The sequence below is a fragment of the Cetorhinus maximus genome, chromosome 3, assembly GCF_964194155.1.
Source record: "Cetorhinus maximus chromosome 3, sCetMax3.hap1.1, whole genome shotgun sequence".
Lineage (NCBI taxonomy): Eukaryota > Metazoa > Chordata > Chondrichthyes > Lamniformes > Cetorhinidae > Cetorhinus > Cetorhinus maximus.
The window spans coordinates 156,172,560-156,189,192 of NC_135881.1; the positions used below are offsets into that span (position 1 = coordinate 156,172,560).

Consider the following 16,633-nt stretch of genomic DNA (forward strand, 5'->3'; position numbering starts at 1 on the left):
AATTCCGGCCCATGTTCAGCAGCTGTTATCACTATTTCATTACAGGAGAAATTCATAAACTCATATCAGGCAAAATAATGAGCATGTGCATTCAGTCAGTTAAAATAAGTCACATACTTGAGATAATATTATCGCCTAAGCATGGGTGAGTCGAGGTCATGTGGGAAGTTCAAATTGAAAAAGTTTCAAACTCAAAACCAAATTCGAACCCGCCTACTTCTGCTTTTAAACGAAAGTGGGCTGGGTAACCAAGTTGTTTTCAGGAGGCAGGTTGATAATTGAAAACTTGAGGTTGCATGCTTCCATGTTAACATGCTTTTTAACGAAGGTCAGCTGGGTTTGCCTGGTCTCAAGAAACCTGGCTAGTAAAAGGAGGCGAGAAGGGCTGGGTACCTAATGTAAATACCTCTATAGCACTGTCTGTGACAGGAGTAGTAGAGGGGATCCCTTAGCCCAACAAAAGTTATCCTGTCAACCACCTCTGCAGCCTGTCCATCCCCACCACTTGCCCGATCTTCAACTTCTCCAACTCCTGCAATCGCCAACCATGCTGTTCTCCCCTGCTGGGATCTTGCTCTACCACAAACCCCCTCCCCCACGTGGTCCATGCTCTCCACTGTGACCATTATCCTGAGCCTAGACCATGTTCCCCACCACTGCATCTACCTGCTCCTTCGCTCATTCTTCTGCTGCAAATTTACCTGCCTGACCAACAGCCAGGAAAAAAAAGCTGTCCTACAGTTTTTAAAACTGAAGATCATTCAGGAAACCTATACTTCAAAGTTTTCTGTCCATAACTCATCTCCACTGCTCTAAATGCACAGCTCAGTAAATATCAGGCCATTGTATTTTTTTAAAAACTAGTTCACTATGCTATATTCATCAAGTAAAATGAGGATATGAAGCTGGACTGAAAAATAGATATGAGAATGACAGAAAATGAGAATCAAAACTAGTCATTTAGAGTTGCACACACAAGACAATACATTTCTACCATTTTATTTTCCTTAGCCAAGAATTTGTATATCAATAAAGAGTGCAAACAGTTCAAAAATAATTATGCAATTCTCATTATACAATTGACAATTATAGCACTACACTGGTTAAATGGAGATGGTATTGTACATAAAGTGCCTTTGTTGAATAAAGCATAGTCAATCACAAAAGAGAGAAACAAATCAACATCATCAGACAAGCTTTAATTATCAAATTCAATTACCATAATGGCCATGTATTTGCCACTGAAATTCTTTTAGATCCTATTATTTAAAGTGCTGCAGATGAGAAATTTTCATATTTTATGCAATATCATAAGACATTTTGTGATGAACTCTGTTTCTGGTTATCATTTCTTTCTCCCGGGAAAAGTTACTGGTTTACATGTGGTTTGATTGACAGAAAGTGCATTTTCGTAAATAATATATAAAGTGCAAAAATATACTTTTTTTTAAAATGATAGTCAAAATCTACTCTCATTAGTCCCAGCACCCACATTTAATAGGCTAAAATACTACCCTTTTTACAAATTCTACATAAAATGACATTTAACAAATTAACAAAGCCTGACTGTAATGATTTATACACTCTTAAATGAACCAGTGGATTGCTCAACTGTTATGCTTATGTTTGAATAAACATGGTTTATAATAAAGAAGAAAACAAGATGTTTGTTTTTAAAACTAGATTACGTGTTTAGTTGCAACAAATGAGATCCAACTATTTTAATTTGTAACCAGAAACAGATTTCACAAAACCGTCCAAAGGATTAGCCTAACTTGAACTTCAAGCAACCCAAAACATCTTCTAAACAACAGCACATAAAAATGGCCCTAAATTAGCACTGGAGGATGGCTAAATCCAGAACACCAACTGCTGTGTTGATCAATGCAGTATGACAGGGGTCATGAAGGGAGAGAGGTTAAATGTTATGAGATAACAAATCTTACATTGTACTGTGCATTGAAAGTTAAAAATCAGTAAGGTTTGTCACTAAATCTGCAGAAACTTTACCATTTCATTGATACAGGCTAAATCCCAAGTTTCAAGGCTTCTGAACTGATATCAGTACATCGTCTGATAACTTGTGCACTGCCTTCATTTTGTACTCTCAACAGCATTTGTTAAGCAGAGTTATATTTAAATGCATTGGTTACAAAAGTTTAAACATTAACTCAAGTTTGAAATGCCTGTATATGTATAATATGCATATACGTAAAGTACTGAAATCTTGTGTTAACAGTAACTGCATTACTTGAATATTGCATAGTCACAGTTACTGAACACCACCATAAATAGGCTAGTGAAAGGATCAAAATATATTACTGTAAAAAAATGTTACCAATAATCATTTGAGCCTGGGTCCCAACTCTGAAAATATTTAAGCCTAGAAATTAGGGTGATATTAAAAGAAGAAATGTTAATTCATATAACACTCATCCACAGCATGTCCCAAAAGGCTTCACTTTTAAAATGTAGCCACTGTTACTTTTTGGTAAATGCAGCATCCAATACACACACAGCAAGTCCCACAGATAGCAATAATATCAGTTATTTTATCTCAATGATATTGGTTGAATTCGTGGATACCAGAAATTTTCTCCTACTCTTTCTCAGATATTGCCATGAAACTTTTAATGTCCACTTGGAAAGCACACTTAGAGCCCCAGTTTAACATCTCATTCGTAAGGTGGTATCTCTGATCATGCAGTATGCCCTCAGTATTGCAATGAAATGCCATCCTACATGTGCTCGAGTCCCTGAAGTGATGTACAAAATTAGGGTGTCCACATGCCTTTTTATCTGTCCACTTTTTTAAAGGGGTGTTAACCTTTTCACGATAGAATCAACAATTGTGAGTCTGTATACTCTTTGAAAGCAGTAACTTGCTATGTGAATAAGGTTTGAAATTGAAGCACCGATGATAAATTATTTATGTAAAACATGATTTTGAAATGGGGGCAGACTTGATTTTGACCAGTTTATCTCAAGTTTCAAATAATTTTTATTTTACCTGCTCTAGTTTTAGAAAAAAGCTATTACGACCCCTCTATTGCAGACCCATTGTCAGCTTAGAGGCCAGCAACTGAATTGTTCCCAGATCTCTAGTTGCAAATCTAAATTATCCAATAAAATACTCAATGACAAATCCAATTGAATTTTTTACCTTCCAAAGGAAAGTTCTTCAGTATAGGCTTTATGTACCAATTTGGTATTTGATAGATTGACCAGAATCAATGTGACATCTTCCTTATAGAACCAAAGTGCTGAATATAAAATTTCACTTGTTAAATTTTTTTATCCAAAATATTAAAAATATCACTGAGTACATAACTTCGGTCAACAGAAGTCTATATAACAATAAAACCAGGCTGCAGAATTAGGCTTTTTTGTTTCTCTTTTCATGGTATTCAAGGAAAAGGCAAATTTTGATGAATTGTGGAATGACGGAATTGTGCCTTGTCCCAAGCTCAGTTAGAAAATTTACCAATAAGATCATCCAAGATTAGTCAACAAATTAATACCTATTCAAATATCTTTAGAGGGATTATAGAAATATAGATTGCACTTCAATCCACTCGGACACCTAGGACCTGTTAATTAATTGGCCACCTTAGCACTTTTACATACAGAGCCCTAATCTGGTAGATTTACTTGCTATTTTATTTCAGCGCTGGATGTAACAGGGAAAATGTGTGTTGTCATCTGATGTTCTTAAAATTTAAATATGCACTTTTAAAAAAAAAGCTAAGTATTCTCTGAGGCGCTGCTTAAAGTGGGATTAACCAGGGTGGAAGAAAGAATTAATAGATTATCGTTTTAGTTACGGCTCAAATATGTCCTTGGTAGAACGGACATTATTAGACACAGACACAATAACATATTAAATAAGTATGAATTTCAGAACATGGATTGCATAATTTCAACAATTTACCCAGCACAAAATTAATTTAACACAGCAATGAGATTGGTTACTGTGGGATTCACTGACCTACAATTGCGCAAATTGTAATTTTGTTCCAACCACAAAATTATTTTCAGAGTCAGGCCCATTAACTAAATGAAACTATGCGATGTGTGTAAAAAGAATAATTTTTAAAGTGTTGTAAATCAAATTTAATTATTAATGTGATTTAAACTAAGTTTTAATAGGTTTCTTTTCACCTTTGAATCTGCAGTTCAATAAGGCAGAGAGTGCAGTAAAGATTGTTTTTCTTTGTAATTAAAACAGTACAAGCATGGATTAATAATCTCAACTGTGAAACATGTCTCTACTAGGCTTTCTTTGAACATTCTACTTGAACGCATGAATAAAAGAGGCTTCAAATAGGACTAGATTTTATAATATCTAAAATACTGCAAATATTTTCAAAATGGGTACTTTACTTCCTTAGCAGTTCAATTTGCTGCAATGTCCAGGGAGAAGCTGATTACTGATTGTCAGTTTCTGCGCACAAGTCTTTAAAAAATATTTGTTAAACATCTGACTTTCAGATTTGGCAATACATGTCAGTTAACACATTTTTAAAGCTAATTGTTAACAACTCAGATTAACAAGACAGAATTAGTTTCCATGCTGTTATTTCAAGGCATAAAGATTATAGTCAGACAACACACACAATAGGTGGCCCATTATACCAAATAACGCAAATCAAATCAGTTCCTTCAATAACTAGATTATTAAACGTTGAAAGGTGCAGTTCTATTTCACTTTTTTTCATTCTTTCTTTGCTGCACTTAGTTCGATATTCACAAGATCATATTTATGAGGTTTGGCTCTTTTTTTTGGGAACAACTGTTGTAAATAAGCTTGTAGCTTGTGTTTGTTTTGGTGTTCACATGTGGTCTGTATGTTTATTCTCCAGCCCTGAAAGAAGGCTTAATGGCCTCCCAGTAGGTTTGAGAGAAAGCCTGACTTGCCATCTTTGGCTTGTTGACTTGCTGCTTGGCCCTGATCCAGTCCTAATTCGCTCTCAATGTGTTCCAACTCAGACTCATCAAGCAACTCAAAGTCATCGGCCTCTTCGGTGTCAGTCTCTTCGCCTAAGTTAAGCTGTGGTGGCATGGTCAGGTTGCTTTCAATGGCTTGCAACTGGCCTTTCACAGCAGATGACACTGCAGCAGCAATGACATCAGTTGCCATAGTGCTGATCAGGTTGAAGCTCTGCTCAGTGGACAAATTTAGGGAAAGTCCAGTAACAGCAGTTCCTGTGTGTATGCCTTCCTGATATGAATCTGCTTCATTAGATTCTAGAGTGGGAATTGGAGGAGTAGGGATGCCAATGCTTGAGTCATCATCATCATCTATTGTTCCCTTATTATCTATAGAAGGGAATTCTGGAAGATCTCTGGCAAATGCTTCCTCATGATCACTTGGACGATCTAGATCTGAATTAAAGATTAAAACATGGGAGAATAAAAAAATGACGCTAATATCATTATACTATTTGTAGGCAATTAGGGATGGGCACAAATGCTGGCCTTGCCAGTGATGCTCATGTCCCATGAAAGAATACAAAAGCATTTTATCACATTGTTTTTGAAACTGTTGGAAGAGGAGAAAATCAAACTTGCTTTAAGCATAGTAAACCAAGTTTAAAACTTAATCACCAAAAATCAGCATGAAAACAAAAAATAACCATTTAAAATTAAATAATAGCAGACAAAAAGAAAAAAGCTAATGTTTAGAGAGGCAGTATGTAGTGAGAGAGGAGGAGAACACCTAATTCCAAAAAAGGAATTTAACGGAATTTTTCTTAGATGGATTTTCCCCACAGCGAAGAATGATGGACTGTTGCTAAAAATACCACGATTTAAAACATTCGCACTTCCTTAGGATTCAACAAGCATTATGAGATTAAATAGCCAACCTGCCAATATACAATTCCATTGTGTAACTAGTCACTATAATTCTCCAGCAACAGTTGGCCACACCCATGCACAATTGTGAACTTAGGCGTTCCAAGACACTTCAAAATGTGTTCCTAATGCCTGCTAACCATTGAATAAGCATGGTTTGGCTCCACCCTTTCAAAATTTTCAGCAAATTCCCATAGAAAATGTCTCCAAAGACAAAATACTTCCCTCAAATTTGTGGCACCTCCTCTTCTCCAGAATATTTGCTAAAATCATATTGCATATAAAAACTTGTTCCTTATTTGCATATCTTCAACGAAAGCAAAAATTCACCATACCATCCGAGGCATCTGTCTGTGGGGTATGACCTTCTGACAGGTTAAAGGTTCCATTTTCTGTCCATGTTTCTGAAGGTTCGGTATCAGAAATACATAGTTCTTTGCCTGCTCCTGAGCTGCTTATCTACAGAACAAAGGTAGAAATAGCACAACATATCAAGGTTACTGTAACATATTCATAACTCCTCAATTCATTTCCTCTCATGCGTACAATTGTAGCCTAGCTGACTGCTTTTAAGTCCTCGTTCTCACTTTCAAACCTCTGTTGGCCTTTCCCCTCCATCTTAAGGTACAGAAACCCACACTGTACCCTATGTTCCTCGAAGACTGGTTTAATCATCATTGCCCAGTCAACCAGTGTTTGACTCAGCTGGTCTCCTAAACTCACTACCTAATTTACCTACTCTCTTTCAAAAGTCCCCTGAAAATACTTCTCCTCGTTCTTTATGCTTTGAATCCACCACTTTGTTTCCACTTTTGCCTCTTGCTTGGGAGTTCACTTACTACTTCTGCCAAACACATCTTTCTGTATGTGAACAGTAATATGTAAATTTAAGCTGCTGGTGCTGTTCTGTATGAAGTACAGCTACAGTTAACAAATGGGAAATGGAGTATTTGTAACAGGAAAATGTTCTTGCAATTCTTTTGATAATTTAGATCGATGGCTTTGTCAAACACTTTGATTGACAAACACTTAGGGGAGAATTTTCTCCCCATCGGGGGGGGGTTGGGCGGGAGTGATCGGCTGTGCCCCGCCATTTTACATGGGTGGGCCAATTAAGTCCCACCAGCGCGACGCGCACCCGGAAGCGCTGAGCGCTCCCTGTGCGGGCGGGGGGAGTGGGCCGAGTTGGGGCCTGCGCTCTTTCACGCATGCGCACAAAAGAGCGCAGAAGTCTCCGAGGCACGGAGCTGCCTCAGGGAGATTAGTTTGAATTTTAAAAATTTTAATAAAGAGAAAAAAAAGATTGACAATGAGCTGGGACATGTCAATGAATTTCACTAAAAAAAATTTTTAAACTTTAAAAACCTTCATGAAACTTCATCCCGCCCGTGTATGAGGTTTCATGAAAAATGTGAAGGCCGCCTGGGCTCTTTGCCTGCCTGCCAACCTTAAGGTTGGATGGACAGCTCTGTTAATTGTTTTAATTGGTTTTTAAATGGCCTTAATAGGCCTTTGACAGTTTGGCGGGTGCGCAGCTGACTCCAGTGCGCGCCCGCCAAACTGAAGATTTGAATGACGCGCGGTGTCGTCAGGACGCCAGACGTCACCGCGCATCATTTTACGCCCACACACCGACCCGAAGATTCTGGCCTTGCTACTTTTTTAATACTAATGCTGTCTTGAGCTCATACTATTCTGATCAATAATTTCTAATAAACTATGCTAGTCAACATGCCATTGAAAGAGGCTATTCGGCCAATCAAGTCCACTCCACCTCTTTCTCAGTCTCAACCCTCAACTATAACCACAAGGCCCTGCAAGTTTATTTCACTCAAGCACCCATCCAATATACTTTTGAAATCACTGATCATCTCTGCTTCTATCACCCTCATTGGCAGCAAATTCCAGGTCATTACCCTGCTCTGGAAAAAAAGTTCCTCCTCACATACTCCCTGCATCTCTTGACCAAAATCTTAAACCTGTGTCCCGTAGTCCTTGCATCATCAGTTAATGGGCACAGCTTTTCTTTGTCTACCTTATCGAAACTTATCATAACCTTGTACAGCTCTATCAAATCTCCCCTCAACCTCCTTTGCTCCAAGACGAATAATCCGAGAATAATAACTTCTCTTTAGCTCTGAAGGGTCATACAGACTCAAAACATCAACTCTGTTTCTCTCTCCACAGATGCTGTCATACCTGCTGAGTTTTTCCACCACTTTGTTTTTATTTAAGAATAATCCCAGCTTCACCAAATTGACCTTGTAGCTAAATTCTCTCATCCCTGAAAGCAATCTGGTAAACCTTCTCTGCACTCTCCCAAGGGCCCTCCCATCCTTCCTAAAGTGTGGTGACCAGAGCTAGACCCAACACTCTGGTTGTGGCTAAACAGAATTTTATCAAGGTTCATTATAACTTCCCTGCTTTTGTACTCAATACCTTTACGAAGCCCAAGATCCCATATGCTTTACCAACAACCCTCTCAATATGTCCTGCCACCTTCAAAAATCCATGCACATCAACTCTTTGATATCTCTGCACACTCTTTCAAACTGTGCAATTAAGTCGATATTGCCTCCCCCATCCCTGCTGCCAAAATGTGTTACCTCATATTTCTCTAAGTTAAATTTCATTCGTCACTTGTTTGTCCATTCTACTAGTCTATTTATTGGTATCATCCCTATTGCCTGCCACACCTACAATCATCATATGAATGGTGGAGCAGGTTTGACAGACATTATGGTCTTCTCCTACTCCCATTTCTCCTGTTCCTATTTCTTCCGCTCCTACGTACAAGTTCGGTACCATTGAGAAATTTTGAAATTTTACCATGGGTGGAATCTAATGTCCTCCCCCGATGTGTCTGGTGGTGGAGGGGTCATGTAATCAGGCAGGGAGTTGAGGGATGGGGAACCTTCCACCTTCATGCTCCCACCCCGATTAAGTTGGTGGTGGTAAGGCCTATGGATGGCCTTTCCATCCCACCATCAATTGAAAGCCTCATCCTGCAGCCACTGGTATTAAACCAGCGGCAAGTGAGGGCTTGCCATGCAGGGAGCACAACAAGCCAACCCTGACAGCGTTGCTTGTGGACCTGGCTCAGCGCCTGATCAAAGGACCCAGAATCAGGAAGGGGGAGGGGGAGGGGAAGGGCAGTGCAAAACAACCCCCCTGCACTTGCTGCTGACAACTCTTCCCACTCCCCCATCACACCCATCCCATGACCCCCATCCCCAGTTTCTCTACCACCTCCCACCCCCCAACTCTCACCAGCGACAATCCTAGGCCTCGGATGGGTGTCATACCTGCAGCAGCCACTGCCTCCAGAGCGACAGTGCTGTTCAACAGAACTGCTGGCCTCAAATTGATGGGCAGCTCTCAGCGGGTGGTACTCCACCTGAGGAAGTCCCCGAATGAAACAAGATGAGGTGGGCCTTCCCTATGCTGAGGCTCCTGTAGACTCCACAAGATACCCACTGTATTCCAATACCCAAGATACATATCAAAAAAAAAAGCAGTGGTCCTAGCACTGACCCTTGGGAGGAACTCCACTGTTTTCCATCCTTCAGTCTGAAAAACAATTTACCATGATTCACTGCTTCCTGTCATTAAGCCTTTTTTTAAACCAAAAACTGGCACTGACCCTCTATTCTGGTATATCAGCCTTTTATGTGGTTCTTTGTCAAATGATTTCTTAAAATACATATAGATAACATCCACTGCACTCCCTCCATCAACCTTCATTGTAATTATTAAGCACCACAAACAATAGTTAAAGTCTCAAATGCCAGGTTCACAAATGAAAAATTGACATTTGGTTGAGGTACCAGAAGCTGTCACTGTTCATGAAGCTATGTAACAGCATGTGTCAGTTTCTTCAGGAAAACTAAGAAGTCAAAGGGAGGAAAATGGACTGGAAAATGAGGAGAAAAAATATAAATAATTGATACATCACAATTGGCACACAATTTTCAAGTATAGTGTGGCACTGAGGTAATGTAAGCAAAATCTTTACAATTTTAATGATACTTTGGCTGTCTTTTCAACATGGTTTAACTCCTTCATAGCAGGCCAAAGAGATCTTGATAATGCACTAATGTTATTCAGCAATTGGGCAGAATTAAAATGTAGCCCTTATAATTTAATTAATGATGCTCACAGCTCAGGCATTTTACCACCCTAACCTGAATATCTATGTGCTACAAGTTTATATTCTAGGACAAAGCAGCATGCTTGATTGGCACCCCAGCATGCTTGACTGGCACCCATTCACCACCTCAAACAAGCATTTTCTCCACCACAGGTGTACAGTGCCAGCAGTGTACACAGTCACCCTTTAGAAAGTATATGAATGCATTACAGAAAGCGCAGTAAAGGTTCACAAAAATTGTTCCAAGGATATGGAGAACTTTGTTTAGGTGGATAGATTGGAGAAGCTGGGGCTGTTCTCCTTAGAGAAGGAAGGGTTGAGGGGGGATTTGATAAGAGATATATAAAATCATGTGAGGTCAGGAGAGTGTAGATAGGGAGAAATTGTTCCCATTGGTGGAAGTATCAAAAACTAGAGGACAATGACTTAATGTGATTGGCAAAAGAAGAACAGTGACATGAGGAAAAGTTCAAATACACAGTGAGTGGTTAGGATCTGGAATGTACCGAGAGTTTAGTGGAGTGAGATTCAATTATAGCTTTCAAAAGGACAAGGGCATCAGACACATGGGAACACCACCATCTACAAGTTCCAATCCAGGCCACACACTATCTGGACTTGAAACCAAATTGCTGTTCCTTCACTATTAGTCGGTCAAAATCCTGGAACTTTCTTCCCAATAGCACTGTGGGTGTACCTACACCACATGGACTGCAGCGGTTCAAGGCGGCAACACACCACCACCTTCTCAAGGGCAATTAAGGATGGACAACAAATGCTGGCCTAGTCAGCAATGCTCACATTCCATGAATGAATAAAAAAAGGAATATTGTCTAACCTTGGGACAAAGAGCAGACGTGTCCGCTTCACTCTCATCTTCTGACTTCCTTTCAGCCAATTCTTTCTGCTTCACTACAAAACAAGGCATGCAAAAGATAAAATAGGAAGGGTTGTAGATACGTTGATTTTTCTTTTTGAAAATTAAGACCAATATAAGAAAGAAATAAGTTCAACTTGCAGAAAAAGCAGATATTGGGAACTACAAAAGGGAAAAATAAATCACTTTTCAAGAATATACCAAGTATCAACATTTCAACAAAACAGTAACTGCAATGGTTTAGTGACCAGCCACTTTATGGATGTTGATTGGTTCGGTCAGTACGCTGGGTTTAACAACTCAGCCAAACAAAGCCAATGTTTGAAACAAATTATTCATATTTGGGTAAAAATGCATGTAAAAAAGAGTTAAGATTAATTGATATATTTATATTTTTTCTTTCTATTGCTGTTGAAATTTGAAAAATCTATTTTTCTATAATGGCAATTGGCACAATGTAATTTGGGCTGAGCTGATAAGAGTTATGAAGTCCAATCGTGCCATGCAGCTAAACAAACTTGAGCTTCACCAGGATGCTTCAACAATTTATCCATGCAGATTTATTCAACTCCAAAAAGCACTCCTAGCCAGCTCATCAGCTCAAAGAGACTATGGGCCAGATTTCTGCAGAGTCGTGGAGACTCTTGTGGATTTTTAAAAATAGCACGTGGGGCCCGGATCAGGAAATCCTATCTCCATTCCCAACAAACCTCATTTTAGCCAGCAGGGGAAAGGGGCAGGGCAGGACTCATCAGAGAAACCTGAGGGCCCATTGAACTCAGTGCCAAGTTTAAACAAACTCATTTTCACTCTGACAAGGGCTTATCCCACAGCGTGGGAGGAGACATAAATGCTAGTGAAAGGCAGATAAGGTATGTAGAACTGTCAAGCTGTGACATTATTTAAATCCCCAGCCCTTTAAAAATTAAAAAACCTGCCTATGTCAGTAAGAATTGAAAATAAATCTGTCCTAGCAGTTACACCTGCTGTTTATTGTCATTACCCCAAGGGCTGTGATTATAATCATTACTAATATTGTCAGTTGGGCTCACTGTGTGATGCATTTACGTGTACTGGAAGCCACATATATTAATACACAAGGCCCTGTTCTTTGCAAACAAAGAATATGTTCACGCCTTGCGCCTGTTTCAGCTATACAAAATAAAAAACAGCCATTCGCTGGTTCATTCCCCAGGGCAATGTCTTGACCAGAGTCAAGCTGCCTGGTTTAACTTTCAACCAATGCTTGGCAGTTAACTGTTAGTCACCATCAACTGTTGCATCCTCCAATCAGATTCCACTTGCCAACCAATCAGCACTCTCTTCTCATACAGTATAAATTTGTTGCTCCCCCGTCATAGGACAATTAACAAGGAAGTGCCAGATGAGTGCAAGACGAAAAGCTTTGACAAAAAAAATCTTTTTCAGCAAAACTGCTTATTAATACTTGGCTAATTTCCACAACCTACCATTATCCCAGCATGAGGGTTGTAAGTTCACAGTTTGATTGACAGCTCAAAGGAGGCTATTAAATAACCCAAAAAACCCCATTGTTATAGAAAATATTTACCCAAAAAGTGAAAAAATGGAGACAAAAAGGATGTTAAAGCCAAGTAGAGCTTTTTCTAAAAAAAAAAAGCAATAATTGTATAAATTGCAAGACAGTTCATACCCATTCTAAAATTCATTTATATAATGATTTCATTTAAGGGGTTTCCAAAGTAGCTTACATGATAGAAATAGAAGATCATAGAAACACAGGTTACCAGGGAGTGGATTTTGCAGTGCCAGTAGCGACAAGGCACTCAGCATCCTGCACTACTGGATGCTGGAGAGGCCCTGCAATTTCTGGAGTGTGTGCATGCACTAATCAAATCTGAAAGTTGCTCTAGATCAACCAACATTACTCCCAAGGGTTCACTGCTTCAACTGGCAAGTAAGGAACTGCACAAATTTAGACCAATTGCCCATTAATTCCAAATTAATTACTTGAAGTTTGGAAATACAGGTATAAAATTTTAAAAGTACCTCCTTGCAATTTGCAAATACTTACTAAGAAGACACGCACACTGAAAAATATTAAACTGGGTTGATTTTGTTTTAACATGGAACCTTTTAAAATTTGATAAATCTTGTTAAAAAGGAAAATCTACAACATTTTAGCATGATTTAGGGGAGACCGTGATATAGCAGTAATGTTGCTGGACCAGTAACCCAGGGGCCTAGGCTAATGCTCTGGGGAAACAGGTTCAAATCCCACAGCAACTAGTGGAATTTAAATGCACATTAATAAATCTAGTCTCAGTAGTGGTGACCATGACAAAAATCATTGATTATTGTAAAAACCTATCTGGTTCACTAATGTCCTCTGGAGAAGGAAATCTTCCTTCCTTACCCTCTCTGGACTACATGAGACTACTCCAGACTCTCAGCAATGTGGTCGAATCTTAGCTGCCCTCCGAAATTATCTAGCAAGCCACTCAGTTCTAGGGCAATTAGGGATGGGCAACAAATGCCAGCCACATCAGCAACACCCAGATCCCATGAAAGAATGAAGAATTATTTATCAGAACTTCTCAGACATCACCTTTTAAAAATGATTTATTTGATCAAAATTATTGAACTTTAAAAATATTACCTTTTTTTATTTTGTAAACTCAATTATGTCTACTATGCCTTTTTACTGCAGCAGGGTTTTAGCCTTCCACCTGAACAACTCAAAGGCCAGGCTCATGTCCAGTTCTGTGGCCAACCACTCATCCACAACCAAACACCAAAATACCTTGGCATCACTCTTGACCGTACGTTGACCTAACAGCAACACCTCCAGAACACCAGAGCCAAGGTCAAGAAAAGAGTGAATCTCATACAGAAACTGATAAGTACCACCTGTGGCACCAGAGCTAACAAACTACGTACTGCTTTAATATAAAAGCAAAAAACTGTGGATACTGGAAATCCAAAACAAAAACAAAAATACCTGGAAAAACTCAGCAGGTCTGACAGCATCTGCGGAGAGGAACACAGTTAACGTTTCGAGTCAATATGACTCTTCAACAGAGGGTTCTGTTGAAGAGTCATACGGACTCAAAACATTAACTGTGTTCCTCTCCGCAGATGCTGTCAGACCTGCTGAGTTTTTCCAGGTATTTTTGTTTTTGTTATGTACTGCTTTACTTGCCTTGGTCTATCCGATGGCAGAGTACTGCTGCTCAATCTGGCTCAGGGTATTCACCTCTGGGAGGTCATGAGGATACATTGAGACAGACACAGCTTGAGTGGCTTCCTGCTAGCACACATTGAATCTCCTGATGTCTGGAGGGAAAACGTTCTCAAGGAACAGCATCGGCTGACAGCTAACAAACCTATGAAATTCCATAACCCCTACTGCAGCACACACACCCTACAAACAAACAGTCGACAGCCCCACCCAAGAGATGGTGCACCTCTTGGTTGATTGCAAACATCAGCTGCAATCTGGTAACTGGCCCAAGGGGTGAAGTTCCAGGTTTCAACCTTCGACAGAAAGTCTGGACAACCCTCAACTGCTTGAGGAAGGGCCAGGGAAGATGCGGCCAGTTGCTCCACAAGTGGAACATCAGGAACAGCTCAAATTGTGACTGTGGCCATCCAAGTCGTATCATCAACCTAATAGTGAACTCCTACACTGACAGAACCATCCTGATGGCATCATAACCATTCATACTGCATCAGCTGAAGCCATTGAATGGATTGTTAACCCTGACATTGTATGACTAAGGAAGCAGTTATAGCTCAAATAATTAATTAATTACTGCAGCAGCCGTTTTTCTCAGGTTTCATGATGCAGCTGCTGCCCTTTTTCTTCCACACTAGCTGGGCCCTGCTGCAACCCCGGCCAGGAGGGAATTTTCCCTCAAGGCAGCCAAAATTCTCGCCACTGGAGTTTCGGTAGGTTCGTGTAGAGATGTATTTGATATCAGCGGCATGCTTTGTTGCTGTGCTGCTGACTACAAAATCTCGGTCCATGTTTTTATAAACTGTCACATAACAGTATAGTAGAGGGTGACACAATATTTTTCTGCTATGCAGTTTATACATTTGAAGCATTCACTTGGCAATTTCAGCTTAAATATACTTTCCTCCCTCTCAATTCACTTCTGTAAATAATTATTCAAATAAGGCTACTTATTTAATGGATACAAAATAATATAAAGCATATATTTGGATGTTGAAGGCAAACTGCACAAGACCTGCTACAATGCATCTTGACAACTGGCTTTGAGCACCTTGGGAGTTTTACATAATGCAATATCTAAGCATCTTAATGACAATAATCGCAGGCTGAGATTTTAAACTTGCTCAAAACCTATTCAATTGCAGAGAGTTACCCATTACAACAGAGCATAGCTCATAACCAAAAAAATAGCTGCCCAATCTCTTTTCTCATAATCCTCTGCAACTAATAACTGACTTAACAAGGAAAACCTATTTGGGGTGAGGGGGCTTGGTGTCAGCCCTGGCTCAGCGGCAGTGCTTCCTCCTGAGAGAAACCCCACTTCAGTAATGAAGGAGTGCTACATAGTAGGAGGTTCCAACTTTCAGATGAGAAGTTAAACGGAGTTCCCATCTATCTTCTCAGGTAGATGTAACTGATGATTTGTCAACAGGCAAAGATCATCAAGGGAGTTCTCCTGGTATCCAGGCCAGCACTCAAAAATACATCATTGGCTCTGAAATACTTTGGGACGTCCTAAAATCATGAAAAAAGCTATTTAAATGCAATTTTTAAAAAAATTCTTTCTATCGTTAGGAAAATTACTAAAGTAGAACCTATATTAGTTAAACAATAAATAATTTGTTTAAAATGGTGCTCCATTAAATTATTGGTACATTATTACAAATTTTAGATAATTCTAAGCATGTGTCATACTTTATTAATGTAGAGTTCAAATAATGAAGAGTTCAAATAATGAATGCAAAGTTGTTCTTACTTTCCCGTCTTCTTTGCAAACGTTGCACATAGTCCTTCAGGCCAAAATCCAATCGCTGCAGAATTGGGTCAATTTTGTTGTAAATACGTTGCCCCAAGTCACAAGAGGTTACTAAAGGCCACAAGAGGACACATAGTACTGTAAACCAACCAAGAAACAAAATAAGGTTATGTGTGGTATCATGTTTCACCATTGTTTGGTGCCCTTAGGAGGCAAAGGCAGATTATTTGAAATTGATGGGGGAGGGGCAGGTAACATAATATATAAAACTATTTAGCAAAAATAAACTTTACCTCAAGTAACATTATAATATTCAGATACAGTGAAGCCAATTTATTAGACAATCACTGCCAATCAATGCTAGGTCTACGGTATAAATTCTAGGTGTTCTAGGATTCTAGGAAACATATTTTATTGCATTGATTATACATAAAGGCAAATCAGGGATTATCCTCAGAAATCCTTTACCCTTACTTTGTCAAAAATATATTAAAATCCGGAAGCAACCTCTACAAATTATGATGCAAGGCATACCGTCAACTGGCACATGTGACAAATTCTTATACGTGATCAGGATTTAAGGTTATGATCAACTTTCAGACAGTTTTCAATCTAAAGCATACACATGGACTCGTAACAGATAATATAATTCAGATGTATTGTATATCTGACCTGTGTACACATCATACATGTGTCACGCATCACTATAAACTGTTAGACAAATATTTCTAATGGAAATTTCAATGCTAAAATGCCTACACTGTCCTGTCACTTACC

The 16,633-nt window shown here is 39.2% G+C and overlaps 1 protein-coding gene across 2 annotated transcripts in view; it reads right to left on the reverse strand.

Annotated features, from left to right (window-relative positions):
* Positions 1-983: 983 nt before the first annotated feature.
* retreg1 (reticulophagy regulator 1) overlaps positions 984-16,633 on the reverse strand; it is a 150,738-nt gene continuing 135,088 nt past the window's right edge. For both annotated transcript variants that reach the window (XM_078539141.1, XM_078539142.1), the window contains 4 exons: positions 15,857-15,994; positions 10,845-10,918; positions 6,192-6,315; positions 984-5,385 (listed from right to left, as the gene is read on the reverse strand). In XM_078539141.1, the coding sequence (XP_078395267.1) occupies positions 4,877-5,385; positions 6,192-6,315; positions 10,845-10,918; positions 15,857-15,994 (845 nt within the window). In that variant the 3' untranslated portion in view covers positions 984-4,876. The remainder of the gene's footprint in view (positions 5,386-6,191; positions 6,316-10,844; positions 10,919-15,856; positions 15,995-16,633) is intronic.